The sequence below is a fragment of the Haemaphysalis longicornis genome, unplaced genomic scaffold, assembly GCF_048455015.1.
Source record: "Haemaphysalis longicornis isolate Haplotype H1 unplaced genomic scaffold, Haemaphysalis longicornis Haplotype H1 scaffold_3, whole genome shotgun sequence".
In the NCBI taxonomy this organism is placed as follows: Eukaryota; Metazoa; Arthropoda; class Arachnida; order Ixodida; family Ixodidae; genus Haemaphysalis; species Haemaphysalis longicornis.
The window spans coordinates 115,543,999-115,562,658 of NW_027526335.1; the positions used below are offsets into that span (position 1 = coordinate 115,543,999).

The 18,660-nt window shown below is 49.7% G+C and overlaps 1 protein-coding gene across 1 annotated transcript in view; it reads right to left on the reverse strand.

Annotated features, from left to right (window-relative positions):
• Positions 1–15,578: 15,578 nt before the first annotated feature.
• The window catches only part of LOC144175027 (negative elongation factor A-like), a 56,314-nt gene continuing 53,232 nt past the window's right edge, over positions 15,579–18,660 (reverse strand). Inside the window, exon 12 of the mRNA XM_077704049.1 lies at positions 15,579–17,334. Coding sequence (XP_077560175.1) covers positions 17,159–17,334 — 176 coding nt within the window. The 3' untranslated portion in view covers positions 15,579–17,158. The remainder of the gene's footprint in view (positions 17,335–18,660) is intronic.

An 18,660-nucleotide genomic window follows, 5' to 3' on the forward strand; every position in this document is an offset into this window, starting at 1 on the left:
ATTTTAGAGCATGACAGTGCCAAGGCAATAGTCAAGCCAATGGCCGAAATTTTGGGGCAGCCAAAATGCAAGACGATGACGGAAATATATGGGGCAATGAGAGTGGCATGGCTACAGCCCTGTCAATGGCGAATATTTTGAGGCAGTGAAAGTTCCACGGCTATAGTAGACCGATGGCGCAAATTCCGGGGCAGTCAAAGTGGCGAGACTATAGTCAAGCCGATGGCGGAAACTTTGGAACAATTAAAGCACTAAGGCCAACGGCGAAATTTTGAGGGTAGTAAAATCGCTATGGCAATAACCAAGCCAATGGCGGAAAATTCGGGGCAGCTAAGAACGACAAGGCGGCAGTCCTGCCGATGGTGGAAAACTTAGGGCAGCCACAGTGCCAAGGTTATATGCCGATAGCGGAATTTGTGGGGCAGTCAGGGCGACAAGATTACAGTCTAGCTGACGGCGGAAATTTTATTGTGGCTAAAGTATCAAGGCTACAGTCCAGTCAATAATCAAAATTCAAAATGCCAAAGCTATCGTTTAGTCGACAATAGGAATTTTCGAGCAGCCAAAGTGTCAACGCTACAATCCAGTCGATATTCAAAATTCACATTGCCAATGCTATAGTCCAGTCGATAATGGAAGTTTTCTGGCAGCCAAAGTGCCAAGGCTACCATGCAGTCGATAATAAAAATTCAAAATGCACATTGCTATAGTTCAGTCGATAATGAAAATTTTCGGGCAGCCAAAGTGCGAATGCTAAAGTCCAGTCGATAATCGAAATTCAAAATGCCAATGCTGCAGTCTAGTCGATAATGGAAATTTTCGGGCAGCCAAATTTCCAAGGCTACAGTAGAGTTGATAATCAAAATTCAAGAGGCCAATGCGATTTGTGGTGATCCAGTCGAATTGCAGTGAGGCAAAACTGCAAAGGCTACAGTTCAGCTGATGACTAAAATTTTGCGGCAGCCTAGGTGCGAAGTATATCGACCAGACGATGTCAGTATTTTTGGGGCAGTGATTGTGCCAAGTACAGCCTACGGCGGAATCTTAGCGGCAGCCGAAATGCCAAGGCGATAGCGGAAATCTTGGTGTAGCGAAAGTCCAGCCGATAGCGGTAATTGTGGTGCAGCCAAAGTGTCAAGGCTATATTCTAGCTGATGGCAGACATTTTGGGGCAGCCAAGGTGCCAAGGCTATAGTCCATCTTATGGCGGAGATTTCGGGGCAGCCAAAGTGCCAACACTATACTCCAGCCGATGGCGGAAATTTCGGGGAAAGCAAAAGCGCCAAGGCTATACTGTAGCCGATGGAGAAATTTTGAGGCGGTCACAAAGCCAAGGCCGGTCAGACGATGGCGCAAATTTAATGCAGTCAAAGTGCCGAGGCTATGGTCGACCCGATGGCGGAAACTTCGAAACAATGACACCACGGCTGTACTCCAAATGGTGGATTTTTGGTGCAGTGAAAGCACATACGGTAAGCCGATGGTGAAAACTCTGACGCCGCGAAAATGCCAAGACTATAGTCCAGCTTATAGCGAAAACTTTGGGGTAGGTAAAGTGCCAAGGTTGTAGTCCAACCGATGGCGGAAACTTCTGGGCAGCCAAAGAGCCAATGGCGGAAAGTTTTGCGCAGTAGAAGTGCCAAGGCGGTGATGACAGTGCCAGCTAGCTGATGACGTGAATTTTGGTGTTGTGAAAGTGCTAATGTTATGGCGAAAATTGTGGGGCAACGAAGTGCCAAGGCAGAGATTTTGGGTCAGCCAAAATGCGAAGGCAGTTCAGACGATGGCGGAAATATTGGGGCAGTGAAGATGCCAAGGGTATACAGCCCTGCCAATGGCGCGAATTCCGGAGCAGTGAAAATGCTGAGGGTATTGTCCAGCCGGTGGCGGAAACTTTGGAGCAATGAAAGCACTAAGGCTATAATAGACCAGCCAACGGCGTAATTTTGGGGCAGTGAAAGCACAAAGGCTAGAGTCAAGCCAATGGCGGAATCTTGGGGCCGTGAATGTGCCAAGACTGTAGATCAGCCAATGGCGAAAATTTTGGTGTAATGAAAGTGCCAAGACTATAGTTGAGACGATGGTGGAAATTTTGAGGTAGCCAAAGTGCCAAGGTTATGTCCAGTCGATGGTGAAAGTTTTGGAACTTTTTACGATTACCGGATACAACAAACAACCGAGTTAGTTAAGCGAGCTCGAGTTATAATATCCAAACTTAAAAAAGGTGGAGTGCAACGAATGACAGTGCCCTAGTTCCAGCAAGATACATGAATGAATGCATAGTGCATGTACGGAACGAAATAATCTCGTTGTTGTAGTCTTTTATTAATCGAGGAAAGGCCATGTGGCCAAAATAGGGGTCGGGAAAGAAGGGAAGGAGTAGCCCAGTTAAACAGATGATGCGTCCATGAAGACCGCACAGAAGTTCCCTTCAGACAGCGGAGGACAGGCTAAGGTGAAGAACTACCATTAGGGAAATTTCACGACCGGAGTAGGCCCCAGTCTACACTAATCTTGACAGACCACTTTCTACGCCGAACAACCCAAGGAGAAAGTTAGGATCTTCAAATGGAAGGTATTCTCAGGCATCGGGAGGCATATGCATTGGTGAGGGTAGGCCGGTACAGTGAACACTGGGAGGGTGGCGAATAGTCATCCGGCAATGGGTACAGTAAGGAGGTGGAGACCCCGTTGGGTAAATCCATTTTCTAGTGATGTGGGGTGTGAGAGTTGCGTTGGCCCTAGCTTTGTTGACGAATACTTCAGCAGATCGATGCATCGGGGGAGCAGAGCCAGGAAAGGTAACGGAAGAAAGACAGCACTCCGTGCCTGACGTGCGTGACCAAGTTGAAGGCGAGGGCAGGTGGAGGGGGGCGACGCGTTGTCAACCAGGGGAGGGGTATTGTCAAGACGCTCTCGTGCTGCATCATGTGCAGCCTGACAGCGCCCATCCCGATCCGTACGTGTGACCCGGCACCCATGCCAAATGGATAGCGATATCCCATTACGAGCCCGAATGGTGTCATATGTTGGAATTCGTGCACTGAGCATGATCGGTGAAGCACTTGCGCAGCTCTTGGAGGGCTTGGTCAGAGTACGTGAGAATGCAGGTGCGTGGAGGTGGCGGGTTTGCAATAGGGAGGCGAAATGATCCAGTGCGCCGAGGATGCTCTGCAGTTCCGCTTACAGGGGGACAAGTTAAAAGCGTGACGTGTGAGGGATCCGCGCGTCCAGGTCCGGCCAAGCTATAGGCATCGCCAGGCCAGGCCCATATGGGAAGGGGAGAGGCTAGCATCCGTAAAAATATCGACCTTGTTCGGCAGTTTCGCTGCGAGGACGCGCTGAAGGGCTTTTTTTACGAGCAGTACGACGGGAACGCGGAATTCCCGTTCGTTTGTGAGCAGCTGTAACAGGCAGGCTTAGCCAAGGGGGAGGGAATGGTGAGGCCGACGGAAGTATTGGAAGTACACATTCGTCTACACGCACAGAGTGCAGTCCCCTGTTGTGTTCGTGCCCGCCGAAGTCGATGTTGTTGTACGGCTTCCTTTAAGGAGCTCTTCCATCGGAGGGACCGGAGCAGCACGTTCAAGAGCGTGAGTATGCCTTGGAAGTCCAGTGATCGTACGAAGCATGGCCTGGCAAAGCACCGCTAAGTGCTTCTCGTGAGTTGGAGAGGTCATAAGCCGGGGCGCCGTAAGTCAGACGACCGACGGCTACTGCCCTTCAGAGCGTGAGACACAGGGCCGTACCCAGAGGGGGGGTTTGGGGTTCGAACCCCTCCCAAAATCTTTTCCAGGCAGCACGTAAGCAATGCTTACTGTTTCTTTCAGCAAAATTACCCCCTTCCCAAAATCCATACCCCCCCCCCCAAAAAAAAAAAATTGTCTGGCTACGGCCCTGGTGAGACACGATATCGCCGCCAAATTTGTTGGAAAGGCGAGAGATTAGGCGCAGCATCGGTTTCCACTTTTTGAGCAGCTGCGTTATTCATTGCCGAGCACTGTTGTGGCTAACGAGGGGAACACCTAGTAGACGAATATGGCCAATGTGAGGCAATGGGTGTGTCGCAGATGTAGATAGCCGATGCTGACCGTGGACCAGGAGAAATTCTGTCTTCTCGTGTGCCAGCTCAAGGCCGAGGGTTGGGAGAGTGGTTGAGAGGCTGTTTGCCGCCGCCTGCAATTATGTAGCCATGTCTCTAGCGCATTTGTAGTCGGTGGCTTCAACCCACACTGTGCGGTCGTCAGCGTAGATAGAAAAACCAGCCGCAGTGTCTCGTTCCACGTTGCAGGCTACGCGTGCCATGGCCAAATTAAAAAGCAAATTAAAAAGCAAATTAAAGGCAAACGGTACACCCCTATCTAGATAAAAGGTTCTTCGGCTCCATCCAGGATGTGTGCTCTTAAGCCAAATTGGTCAGTTTTCAAGAAAATTCGAATCCAGTTTTGGGCCCTTTGGCTGGGGAAGGCCACAGCGAGCTTTTCGAGGATCGCCAATTTTCTCACGTTGTTGAAGGCTTTTCACACGTCGAAAGTGAGGGTGTAATCCGGACTGCCAGTCCATGATGTGTGATTAAGAACACGTTGGAGCAACCAAAGGCAGTCGTGCGTACTTAGGCGAGGGCAGAATCCGGTTTGAGACGGGTGAAACCACAGACGCACGTATTCCAAAAAATACTGAAGGCGGGTTTTGATTAGGCGCTCAGTAAGTTTGCTGATGGTAGGCATGAGTGAAATTGGCCGAAGGTTAGTCAGCACAGAGGGGTCTTGGTTTGGCTTGGGTGCTGGATGAACTAGCGTCAGTTTAGGTAATTGGGACGCCGCCCGAGGCCCAGTAAGCTATACCAAGCAGCATTAAGTGTGCAGACTCAGCTAAGTTACGCAGGTGGTGCCATGTCACACCATCATGTCCAGGTGCAGAATATGGTTTGTTTGCCCTGGCACGGCCGCTCGATGGAAACTAGGTCCGGCCTGCCGAACGCGCCTCTCCGCCGGTGACGGCGTTAGTTTCCCTTTCCGCCGCAGCGTCAGTCGTGGCGCTAATCATCGGTGAAAGATGAGCGGCAGCTGCCGGCTGCGGTCACGGTTTCAATACGGTGTAAGTTGTTCATGACTGCACCGACGGCCGAAGTCAGCATCCTTATAACTTATAATATTACGCGGTGATAAGTGAGGCGGAAACTCACAATATAGGCGTCACGGACTAACTAGTATTTCAGAAGTAGGCACAGCGCTACATTTGTTTTCCTTTTAGCGTGCCGCATGCGACGTTAGCAGGTGGCGTATTGCTAACGTCGAGCGCAATAGGCGGGTTTCTTTCTAAAGACTTTCCCAAGGCTTTCAGGAATAATATTTGGCATGGCAAGCTAGTCTGAGCAACCGCATTTGTTTATTACAAAACAGCTTACAAGTTGAGCGTACGTAAAAATTACATGAACGTTTCGTGCTGTGTCGTACACGCCCATTTCTCAATGCGCGTTTGACAAATGTGACTGGATATTTTCACACCTTGCTTTAACTGTGTTTTCAAAGAGAACTGGAATAATATAATACCTTTTAGGATCCATTGGTCCATTTGCTTTGGAAATATTGTTCGACGGCGCGTTAGGTTACCGGGTACACAAAATTATGGAAGACACACGAATGAAATGGACAGATCGAACGCAACTATGAACTGATTTATTGCAACAAGAACACTATTTACATGGGAACCAAAACACGGAAATGAGTACAGGATGCAGTAGAATGCTGTAAAACTTCGGCAGTCGTTCTTTGATTTACACTAGTTGCACAACGTAATATACAGTTGGAAAATAAATTAAACTGTATTAAATCCATGTGACATCAAAGGTAAATTTAATACAACATTTAAAGAGGGATTTACTGGGTTTGTGAGAAAATATGCAATTCATCTTCGCCTATGGTTCACCAGCAATCAGCTTTACAAGCGGAAAACTTTTGGCGAGAAATGTTTTCCTGAAAGCTTCAGTAGATTCTCTAAAGAGCTATTAACGTCGCCAGCCCAGGTGGCAAGAAGCAGCGTCAATAGCTTTTTTAAGAACATTTCGCAAAGCTCATGACAGGGTACGGGTCCCTGTTGCTGGCGCACCACATCAGCGGACAGTCTGCGAGGTGTGGGAATACGGTGTTTGAAAGGAGCTTACAAATTCGTCCGCTGTGTCGAACTGCCTGTACAGCGCGATTCCCCTCGAACTTCTCACTTGTTCACGAAATTCGTCGCAGCGTTTTTGCAGTTTTTGTAGTTTTTCGTTTAGTCTGTTTTCTTTCATATTAAGGCGGCGGGCATTTCTCTTGGTGTTATCGAAAAAGCCTGTCAGATCGAACGAAGTCTGGCATTCTCGAGTCTCAAAATTACGTTGGCCGCATGATTGCATGTCCGTGAGAGAGTACAGGATTGGGTCTAACCTCTTTCGGTGAGTGCGGTTGACCTCTTTCTTCATTATCCGTTAGGCCCAGAATTGAACGCTCAATCGTTCCATTTTCTGCAACCATTGTGCTCACTTGCCCTTGATTGCGTACTTGAGATGCCGACGCACACGCCTCGAGCAGCGGCCGAACAAGCGCCCTCCTCCTTTTCGGGCTTTCCGGCAGCACGTACGTTGGGTACGGCGGAAATCTTGTCGACACAGCTGTTGGCAGCAACAACTTGCCCTACAATCCCACCGTGTAGTCATCCTCTTTGAAGTGCAGCGAGCAAACGACCGATCTGGAGCTTGGCTTCCGTTGGCTGCCCTTGTTGATCCCTTGACGGGAGATGTTGTGCAGCCAGGCGTCTCGGAGTCGTTCTTTGGAGGGAACTCGTGGCAGCAGACGCCCGAGGTTTTCTAGGAATTCGACTTGCAGCGCGGCACGCAGCAGTTTTGGGCATTTCATAACCAGGAGCACACTAGTACGATATATTGCACGAGCAGTGCGCGGAATTCGGCGAAACGAATAGCTCAAAGCGCTCACGCGTGCTTCAACATTCCCACCGCTGCTGCTCTTCGCGCCCAAGCCGGAGTATGCGCCGATACGTGGCACCCCACCGCGAGTACAAGCGGCAACCGTAAACTTCGCTTCCATGCCCTCGCCCGTCGCCGACGCGCGATGCTGCAAGCCGCATTCATCCTTCCAACCGTGTTGCTTGCCCGCGTTAATTCCGATTCCACCCTCCTGAAGTTAACATGTGCAGATTATTAAAACTGGAAGCTGAGCTAATTCGGTTCCGTTCATAATGAAAAATGACAAGCAGCGTAAATGCTATACAACATAGAATCACGCAAAAATACACAAGTTATCACTGCCAAGCAGTTCTTTATTAAATCTATTAATATCCACGCAAGCGGCCTATCAGATTTCACACGTAAGATTTCACACATAGGGGAAACTCGACCGCACATGCTAAATCAAACCACGATTCAAACGAAATACGGAAAGAAGAAAGCAAAACAGGTGTTTCCCTCGGGCAAAGCAGCGCATCTACGTACGCCGCGCATCGTACACAGCGCATCTAAGCATTTTATGTCCCATGTTTAACGAGTAAATATCCGGTTTACTAATAAATGTGACCTTCTGCAATTTCTCAGCATTTGGGGACATTTTGGCTGGGATTAAAATTACCGTGCCTGAATTCAAACATGAGACTGCCCTGGGGCTGCTGAGCCTGTGTTTGGCAAGGTTAAAACACGGCCGTTATAGAATTGTCCTTCAGTTAGCATGGTGCATGGGAGCAGTAATGGAGTTTTATATTCCAACACAAACGCGCTGCTGTGTTTAAAGCGAATTAGCATTGTAACATGCTGCACAGTCATATTCCCGAACATCGCGGGAACTGGGTTGCGGGAGCGGCCGCATCGCACTCGTCTTTTTAAACCGCGAACAAGAATTACCGTCATCAAACAGATGAAATTCTTAGGCATTGAAGATATATCTTTGCCGTAAATTGTGGTGTCATTATTTTCCAGATACGTGTGTTAGAACGCGAGTAAACGACGTTTAAAGGGGCGATGATCGTCGATATTCCGTAGGCGCTCCGAAGCGAGGGCCGCGGGAGCCGTCACCGATGTGTGGCGCCCCCGCCGAAAGTAGCGGCGGCAACTGACAACTCCGCTGTCACGCGCCTGCCCATTGGCGGCGCGTGAATGGGCAGGCCGGACCTAGTTTCCATCGAGCGGCCGTGGCCCTGGTGAAGAGCCAATGCCCCCATGGTGAATGGGGCATCGAGATCTCTATCCACGTCTGGAACCATCATGGCCGGCAGCGAAGGGTGGTGACTAAGAGAGGCCTGAGAAAAAAAATTACGCCCACCTCCCCTCGCGGGAACCCTGGTGTGATGCGACGCTGAGGGGGGGTTCAAGCGCAAGCGGAGAGCAACCGTCGACCGAAAGGCTGCCGGAGAGCGGCACACCGGTTATATGCGCAGCGCGCCCGAAGGAGAAGAGACCGCGGAGAGAGAGAGAGTACTGCACACACGCAGCACCGCGCGCAGCTCCGCCCACCGGCGGAGAGAGAGAGAGTACTGCACACACGCAGCACCGCGCGCAGCTCCGCCCACCGGCGGAGTGAGAGAGCGCTGGGCCGCACACCCACAGATATTGAGAGAGAGTGTTCGCTCTTACCTGGGCACGCGCCGGCGCCAGTGCGTCTGCCGCGGCTATGACGCAACACAATCCACTTTAATCCAATCCAATCGAATCCAATCCAATGCCCCTCGCGAGAGAGTGTTCGCTATCGGAGAGGAGAATGGGTGAGCGGAGGAGAGTGCGGACGCCGACGACGACGGACGCACGCAGGAAGGACAGGGCCGCCGACAAGAGATGCTCTCAGCGTCGCATCTAAAATTACGCCCACCTCCCCTCGCGGGAACCCTGGTGTGATGCAACGCATCTCATGGGGGGTTCCATTGGCGTTTTCCGTCGTATTGATTACGCTTATAGCAGGGATTCTCACGCGAAGGGGAGGTGGGCGGACTCACCGTCGACTGAGACCGCCGGAGCGCGGCATGCTGCTTTATATTCACAGCGCTCGAAGGACAGGAGAGCGCGGAGAGAGAGAGAGTACTGCACATGCGCAGCCCGCACAGCGCCGCCCACCGGCGCCTAGCAACGGAGTGAGAGCGCGCTGCGCCAACCCGCAGCTGTTTGGGAGAGAGTGTTCGCTATCGGAGAGAGGAGAGGAGAGGCGCAGCTGTGCGGACAACGCCGGACAGACGCAGGAAGGACAGAGGGGGGAGCATGAGATGCGTTGCATCTAAAACGTAACAAGGCGATGTTCAACGTCCGTCCTCTGGCGTGTCTTGGAGAGTGACGGAAGCGAGCAACATGGGTTTTTGCTTGCGCTTGCCTCACAAGCTCTGAAATGAGCCCCATAGTTTGTAAAGCCCTCGTTCTTTACCAAGATTCCCTCAAAGGATATGCCAATGCTCGTTGGTAATTCCGGATGATTTGGTATAAGCGACGAATCCGGATCAGGCCTTGTTGACGTTTGCCGTTGGTTAGGTAACGAGTGGTGAGAGATTGCACGGGCTTCCAGAGGTTAGTGAGACGCGAGTCCAGGGGAGGTGTCGAAGAATCACATATGATTTTCTCTGTAGCGTATAATTTCGCACAGTGTATAGCTGCAATGAATTGCAGCAGGGTAGCATTTTTCAGGGATATCAATGTTGGCTTGAAAGGCTGTCCAGTTGATGTGCGAAAGGCATTGGTGAGCGCGAAAGCGCTTTCCTCGAAGAGTAAGGAGGATCGGGTAATGATCGCTTCCCCAAGTGGTGGAATAGGTGCTCCACGCACGAATCGCAGCAGTAGTAGAAATGGTAAGTTCAGGCGAACTGTTATTTTGCTGGGGATGAAGAGCCACGCTCGCGGGTAACGTGGGGTCATTGAAAATGGAGAGACCACAGTCCTCAATGGCTGCCTTAAAGGAGCACTGACACCAATTTTCGACGTTAATATTATTGCACAGCTCGCTTCCTTCACTCAACAGAATACCCTGGGTGAAATATGAGCCGCCTGCGACGCGAAGAACATAGTTTAATTGGATCTCATTTATCGCGCCGACGGAGCAGCGCGCGGAGCGGAACTCAGCAAATGGACATCAGCGTGACATCATCCAGGGAGAGCCAAAAGAAGTGACGCGGCAGCGCTCGTCAAAAGCTCGTGACGTCACTTTATGCGCGCGCCCCCACGAGTGGCGAGCGGGCGCCGGTGACGTCCGCACAAAGCGGTGAGGTCAGGCAGGGAGTCTGTCATATGCGCCGTTCGGGATGAAAGCGCGGGAATTTGAAACAAACGATTTTCAGGCCGTTCAATGTAATTAACTATCGCGCGCTGAAGTATTTGAAGTGCTGTTTCAGGTTCCCCAGGCCATAAAGCATCGATAAAAGCAATAAAAGTGCAACATAAAATTTTCGTGTCAGTGCTCCTTTAAGGGGCACTGACACAAAAATTTTGCATCTTGTTTTTTTTGTTGCGATAAGTAGCTAGTGACCTACTTATAACCTGTAGAAACCTCATTTGCTTCAGCGTGCGACGGTTGTTTAATTAGAGGCATTTTCAATGCGGCCAGTCGCAGTTTCGGTTTTAGCGAGTGCCGCGAAACGATGGATTTTGTGTGAACAAAGCTGACCAAGTGACCGTCGGAGGGATATCACAGAGCAGAGCCGCCGTAGCACTGTCGAATCCGCATCGACGGCAGTTTCTGCGAATGCCCCTACGTACTGATCTCGTGAGGGGCTTAATTAAAAAGCGACCGTGGATGTGACGCAGGCGCTGCGAGTGCAAATGCTACCGCGGCTAAAGAACGACGCGCGGCGCTCGAGACGGTGGGTGGCAAGACGCGCGCTGGGAGCAGCCGGCCGGTCTGCCTACAGGTCCGCCTGCAGATGTGTTCGGCTAAGCACTGCGGCGGATATTCGAGTGCCGCTCTCGTAAGCGGTGCAGATGACAATTTTTAATGCAACCCGCCATCGCATCATTAACTCCTTTCTCATGTAAGCCACCATGGTCGGGACTTGGGGACAATTTCGTGCAGCGGTAACAAGCTATCACTCGAGCTACCTGCGCCGGCCTGGGCAGCCTGGGCCACTTCGCGGCCGTGGCCGCCGCCTGCACAGCGACGTTGCGGCTAGCTCAGTGGGCTTTTCGTGCCTCCGGCGCGTTTTCGCATCCAATGGTAATAAAAAGTAATAGACAGTGCCTGGAATCGCTGTAGAACTTTGGTCGCGGCCAGCTGCCCGATGAGCTGACGAAATCACGGCGCCTCCGCCGCCAACGATCGGGTCGTTCGTTCTCGAGAGCAGAAGCTCCGCCCTCCGGCCCTCCGATTGGAGCGGCGAGCCGGGCGAGCCGGCGAAACACGCCGGCAGTGCGGAAGCGGCAAACACAAACTCGTGACGTGTTTGGTTGTTGTCTATTTACAAAATATCTGCGGGATGTCGATTGCGCGTGGTCCTCTGCTGGCTGCTCGGTTGAGTTCCGCACACATTAAAATTGATTTTAAATATGTTCTAGGCTGTATTCGCCGCTGATATTTTGCAGATGATGTATATGTGTTCCCACCAATCTATCTCCGAAGTTATCTCGCCTTCAAAATTTTGTGTCAGTGCCCCTTTAAGGCAGGAGCCTCGGCCATCGGTAGAGGCATATCCCCATGTGGTACTTTTCGCATTAAAATCCCTATGATAATAATGGGAGTGCGGGGGTACTGCAATGTGAGGTGGTGTAGCCAATCATAGTTGATGGATTTTTGGGAGCTGGTGACTGGACTAGTAATACATGGTGCTGCAATTGTTGGTTACCCATCAGGAAGCGAACCTGTACGATAAGCATTGGCCTGGGACGAACAGCTTGCAGCAACCTAGGTCCGATCGTAACAAAACTGCTGCTTGTTCGTCGAGGCTTGGTGGGGGGTGTTGTCTTGCCATGGTGAGTTGTTGGTGGTTCTGAATAACTGGTGTATCCTCCAAGTTTGGACATGGATCGGGTTTCTTGAAGGAGAATAAGAACAGGAAGAATTTGTGACACTCGACTGGAAAGAATATAAGCCAATTAATTGAAACTACGGCAGTTCCACCGTAAAATGCAACGCGACCGCTTCATTGTCCAAGCGTAGCACAGAGGGCTATCTTTCTAGGCGGTTCATCGCCTCCATTTCGTCAACCGGGTAAGGTTTGGAGGTAATTCATCATGGCCGTAGTTTGTTCAGCATATTTTTCTGTGGAAGAGCAGAGCTTTTTCATGTCAGCCATCCGAGCGTGGCATTCTTGCTGAATGTCAGCGCGAATTAATTTTAGAATCTCCATAACATTGTTCCTGTTGGTCACTTTTTGCGAGGTGGGGGTACGCAATTGAAATTAGTACTGCGGCTTTTTTGCTGCTTGGGCATGGAGGGAAGGGGATTACGGAGGGCCGACTTTGCAGGTGCAATAGCAGAAATAGAGAGGGGATAAGCCAATTTTTTGGGTGTGGTTGAAGTCGAGGAAGCTGCATGGGTGGGCGTGGTATGAGACCCCAGCTTGAATGCTGCAAGTTCAGCCTTGAGCTGCGAGTTTTCCTCACAAAGCTGGTGGAATTCAGTTTGGAGGCTGGCAAGTTCGGACAATACTGCCTGCAGAATGGTGTCGCTTGGTTGAGGACGTGGAGGTGGAGGGTGGACTGTAGCTGAAGCAGCTGACGACGCTGCAGGGACGGCATTGGTGCTGGGTTGCCATGATTACGAACACGATCAGCCCAGGAAGCCCCATCTCGCAGTTTCAAATCGGTGCGGGGGGAGAAGGCAGTGCGTGCCGGACGCGTGAGGTCCACTGCCAGATGGCCATCCTTTTTACAAGCCACACAATAAAGCGTGTGCTCGCACGGTTCAGCTTCTTCATGAACGCACCCACATTTACATCACACAGATTGATGCGGGCAGTACTGTGCCACGTGCCCGATGTGGCATGCGAAGCAAACCATTTGCTTGCGCCCGTAAGGAGATACTTTATAGCCATAGTATTGACGACATGTGAAATCATTGGAGAGGCGAAGGTTAAAACAGCTTGATTCGTTTTGCATATCCGTTGCGCTGCCAAGACCTAAGCTTGCTCACAGCAAATCCAATTCAAAGTTGTTTGATCTGAATCTCCAGGTTCCACTGTGATAACTCCACGTTAAGTGTGTGCATGGTTATGGGAGTGCTTGATTTCGATAGGAAGAGTGACCATACGGTTGTCGTGCTGAGAGCAGAGACTTGTAGTTGCAAGGAGGCGGTTAGCGTGCTCTTGGTCGTATAAGGCAATCTGTATGCAGTTTCCCGTGACACCGTATCGGTGCGTAGCGAGTTCAGCCATTTCGGGAGTAGGCGTAAGATTGCCTAACAGACGTGCGAGGGTGTATTGGGGTATAGCGCGCCCACCGATTTTTGTGAGTGGTCTCATCGAGAAGAGTGCTGTGGGCCTACTTGCCCGATCTAGGCGAGTGATTGCAGTCTCCCGATTGGGCTTGACTCGAGTCCACATTTCCCAGGGGCCATCTGTGTCACAGTTGCTGCTGTCTTGATACATCACTTGACCATCTGTGTCATCAAGGGACCGAGTTGTAGGGGTGGAGGCTGTATAGCTTGTGAGAGCGTCATCAGCGGAGAAGTCAGGACCAGTTGAACGGGGGCCAGCAAGGTACCACTGGGAGCATCAGGCGCCGATCTTGGAAGTTATGGGAACGTCAAGGAAGGCAGTATGACCGCCGACATCGTGCGTGAGCAAGCAGGCAGGAGGAACAAGCACGAGGTGTTTGAGCACGTGCGAGGGAACCCCGCCGCAGCTGGCTGACTTGCTGCCATGCAAGAGGCCTAGCTGGCGGGCACAGTTCAAGTCACCAGTAATGTGTCACTGCGTGGTCAGATATGCTGCAGACAAGCACGAAAAAGGAGCTGGCCACTTCGCGAAGCTGTGAAGTTCACACTCAAGGAAATAACTCCAAGAGGTCCAGCACTACCAGCGGTCGAAGACGGAGCCTATAAAACACGCCTACCCTGTTTGAGCGCAGGTGGCGCACCCAATAACCTCGTAACGTCCCAAAAGGCCAACTGCATGGTCGCTGCTTTTTATAAACGCTCCACTTTCTTTGGTCGCTAACTGCATATACAGTAAAACATCATTACAAGAGACACCCAAGGAACCTGAAAAATGTGTTTCTAGTAACCAAGGTCTCTTCTATGCGATGTAGCTAACATGGCAAACATAGGAGTTCACTACACTAACTGCATATACAGTAAAACGTCGTTCAAGGGATCTGAAAAATGTGTCTCTAGTAACCAAGGTCTCCTATATCCGATGTGTCTCTTATAACCAAGCGCTTCAGCGAGCGTTCCGTCATGTACCGGGAAGGCATGTTCCACTTGTCCTTGACATGGCTCATGAACAGGCTGAAGAGTGGGCTCTGGCTACAAAAAGCAACAATAGTACTGCAGAATGTTCAGCAAATTTGTTTTGCTACCATAAAATTGAACCTCCAAAAAAATTAATTCGTCAGTGATTATGTAGAAGCTTCAGGAACGATGAACAAGAAAAAAATGTTACCCTTTTGTGTTGATTTTGGCTTCGAGACAAAAAAGAAGCCACATGGCTAGCTAAGCCAGGTAGGCAAGGAACGTCGCTAGCAGCAATGGCGCCGCCCACGGCGGCCCGCGACTGCAGCGACAGATTTCCCTCTCGTATATATTAGTATGAAACTCTATGACCATTACCACGTATGCCAGCTGCCTCCTCACCCTTCGCCAGACGCTCCCCATTTTCTTTCGGCCTTCACTACTGCGTTCACTCACTCGGTTACACGGACGCCACCCCCGCGAAACCTTTGCAGAGCTATGTGTGGGAATTCAAGTGACGTCGCATGGGTAATCGTTGTGGGTGTCATTTACAGCTTCGCAGTCCGACCGCCTTCACAGCATGGATTGGAGCCCAATTTTTTTTGCCAAGTTCCTGGTCTTTTTTTTTCCCCCAAGAATGTTTTTATAGCAGTTATACTTATTCTTTTCGTAAATAAGGGTGGCTTGGCATCAGTTAGGTCGGCAAAAATGTAGGGCACAGCCTTTTCCCCCATTCAATTTCCTTCATACCAGAACATCTTCCTTCATACCAGAAGTGTCAGATTTGTAGCGATGTGATAACAGAATGTCACACCTTTGGGGCGGAAGGGGGACATGGTTGGAATCCCCTCTACTGCAACTGACTAATTCTTCGTAGAAGAACACTAAAAACTCCATGCTTCAAAATAAAGAACATTCTTCGAGCTAAACTCTGCATTCAAAACACTGGCACTAACAATATCAGTGAACTCAATATTCTTTGTCCCCTCCCAGAACCACCACACTAGTTTTTTTCAGGTACAATACGCGCGGTTTGAGCACCCTGCAATTTGCTTTACAGATACACTTTGAGATGAGAAGGTACTGAACAGACAAAACAAAATCCCTCTATATTCCCAGCACTAGTTCGCGAGCCGGGCTTTTTGCATACAACCTTACTGGGTGGTGTGGTAAAGTTTTCTCAGCTATTTTACCCTTAGAAAGGTTTAATTCATAAATCAGGCTGCACCAGACTGCGCAGAACATTTGCGAAAATATTTATTTCCATTCTTTCTCTTCCTCCCCTGGGCCAGACGTTCTGCTTCCAAAGACGAAATACATGCAGCAGATTATACAGCGAAGGAAGGTACAGTTACATTACGCCAACGCGACTCTGACTCTCCATCTTTTCAGCTGCAACAACAGACACCTGCTTGAAGAAGAAGAAGAAGAAGAGAGGAACCACTCGACGTTTTTTTTTAACGAGCTTTGTTACGTTCGCACCTCTAACCTGACTTTCAGGGCCCACAACAAACAGCACCCAGCATTTCCCTCAGACAAATGCCCAAGTACTCCATCGGAAATAAATACATTTTATGCGACACTGAAAAATTGGCTATATTTAGCTCTTCCCACAAGCTTGCCAGACTGTGTACGCACAGTACACATAAAAAAAAAAAAACTACACTTTTATCATTTTTGCAAGAGATGAATGCACAAGTTGCCTTGTGATGAAATACAAAAACGCAAAACGTGATACTTTAAACAATGTGAACCTTATATACAGTGTAGAAGGAAGGTACGGCAACTACTATACACAGCGTCTGTGGGCAGCCCTTCACTTTACCCAGAAACCACTTGCAAGCCATTCAAAGCTTCAACTGACCCTAACGTTCTATAATACAATTTCAAACGATAAAGAAAACGTGGCCCTTTAAACATGATGTTTGCATTGTCCTCAGAGAATGGCAGAGGTAAGAAAGAAACAATAAAAAAAAATATGGCTACAGAAACATTTTTTCCATAGCTGTCCAGCAATTTGACTGTGGGGTTTACTTTGTAAATGCTGACACCCCGTATAACATACTTCCTTGCCTTAGAAAGCTTGAAAATGATACCTGTGCGAGAAAATACATTTAAACTAGACTTCTACGTTGAATCATTGCAATAGAAACTGTAGGTCTTGTGAACACTTTGCACTGTCAGCAAAACAGAATTTTACAAAAGGGTAAAAGTAGTTGTACAAGGCTCCCCCTTAAAAAAGAAAGAAAAAAAAAAATAGAAAGACAAACCTCTGCATGTCTAACAACCAAATAAATTCACGAGCATTTAACAACGAAAGAAATTAAATGAAAAGAAACATTGAACTCACAGACATGGTGCTACTCACATTCTTGACACTTCGCACATTTCACAAAAAAAGTGGATAAGGGAAAAGGGGGCGGGGGGGCGGGGCATATGAAACAATGAAAACCAAAAACCAATCTGCACTCAACTGTACAATGCTCGCCAGATTGACTCACACGTCAATCAAAAAGACGAACACAAAACACTTCAGAAAACGAGCAAATCAAAGTTGCGGGAGTCTCAGTCCAAACATGTCGCACAACAAACAAGACGGAAGCCAATCGCACGTTGCTGGCTACCAAACTCACTGGCCAATATGTCCGCCCTATCAACGCAACTGCTTCTCATACCATCTAGAGAAAAAAAAAAAAAAAAAAAATGCACAAGGCCCTTTCGAGAGCCAGTCACGACCGCGATGCAGGCCTCTCTCCAACTTCCAACAAAGCAACTTCCAACAGAGCACCACCCAGGGGCGGAGACGGTGGGGCTGCTCCTCAGTCCTCGATCTCCTTGACCTTCCGCACCCGCTTCCACTCGCCCGTGGTGTAGTTCATCTGGAAGTGGGTCTCCACTATGGCCTGCTTTACCATCCCGTTCGGCTGCAGGATCTCCTCCTTGTTCTCGCTCAGCCGAATGGTGATCAAGTTGCCCAGCTCGGGGCACGGATTGGCTGCAAGGCACATCGCGCGAGAGGGAAAACAGCCGTCAGCTGGACCGCACATGGAGCTATGCGTGGAAGGTCAAGAATCCAACACACTTTTCACCTCGGACCCTGAAGACAACACAAGCCTTGCTTCATGTTAAAGCTTAGCCTCACTGTAATTTTCTTCCACCGGAAACGCTGCAGCTGCTGCCGTCACTGAGGAATTAGTGTTCTCACGGGCCATAAAGAAATTTGTCCCTGCAACAATGATACCAATCGTATCGCAAACTTCAAACAAATAATAGAGATATTAGGGAAAACATATGCAGCAGGGCCAACTCCCCAGCCACTTCCGGGCGGTTTTTCTACGCCGTCACAGAGTCTTGTTTTTGCGAGCGGTGGCCGCCGACCCAAGGTTCCGCCAAGAAACATGCACGACTGGGCGACGGTAGTGGGGCTCTAGGTCCCCCTGACTGTATAACTTCAATGACGACTTGCAGCTAACACACTGACAACTACGTTTTTAGTGCTCACCCATATTATGTCACCCCTGCCCATAATACAGTGGAACCGCGATAATACAACTTTCAAGGGACTGCGCAAAAGCGTCGCATGACCGGGGTGTCGCATGATCGGGGTACGGGTGAATGCCGGCCTAGTAGACGATCACACGTGGCAGGTGTGTTTGAACTTTATTCCCTAGACAAGAAAGAAGTCATCGCAGATGGTAGTAGAAGAGAACGATGAGAAATGATGGCGGCGACCGGACGTGTTCTGCTTGTGACGTTATCTAAATACAGTTCTTTTTTCTTATCTAAGGCGTTGTAGTCGCGACAAGGTGGGCAAAGAACTCATTTCAACTACTATATTGAGTACATTCTCGCGTAACTTGCAAACTCCTCACTAAAATCTAAAGTTTCTAAAAATAAAACGCCTATTTTGTGCCCCCCCTCCCCTTCACGGTGTCCACGCTAGCCCACCAGCTATGCACGGCGCGCTGTGCAATCCCCATGCCAACCGGCGCTATTTATAGCCCGCCAGCTCAGCACATCGCGTGCGCGAGATAACGTCGACGCGGTCGAGAAAATTGAGAGGGGAAAAGGCGAGTGTGAGACTGCCAAGACCAAGCAAAACCAACGATAGTACAAAGCGGTGATGGAAAAAAGGTGACTAAGAAAGCGGCGGAGCGACGACACAGCTTTGAAAGACACTGATAATCAGAGAGTAGAAACAGGGGGAGATAGCTGTGAAAGGAAGAAACTTGAATCGAGCAGGCAAGGAAAGCGGGTGTTGGGATGCGTCGGATGCGTTTTAACTTTTTTCAGCTCGATGGTAGCTTCAAATTCGCGGTCC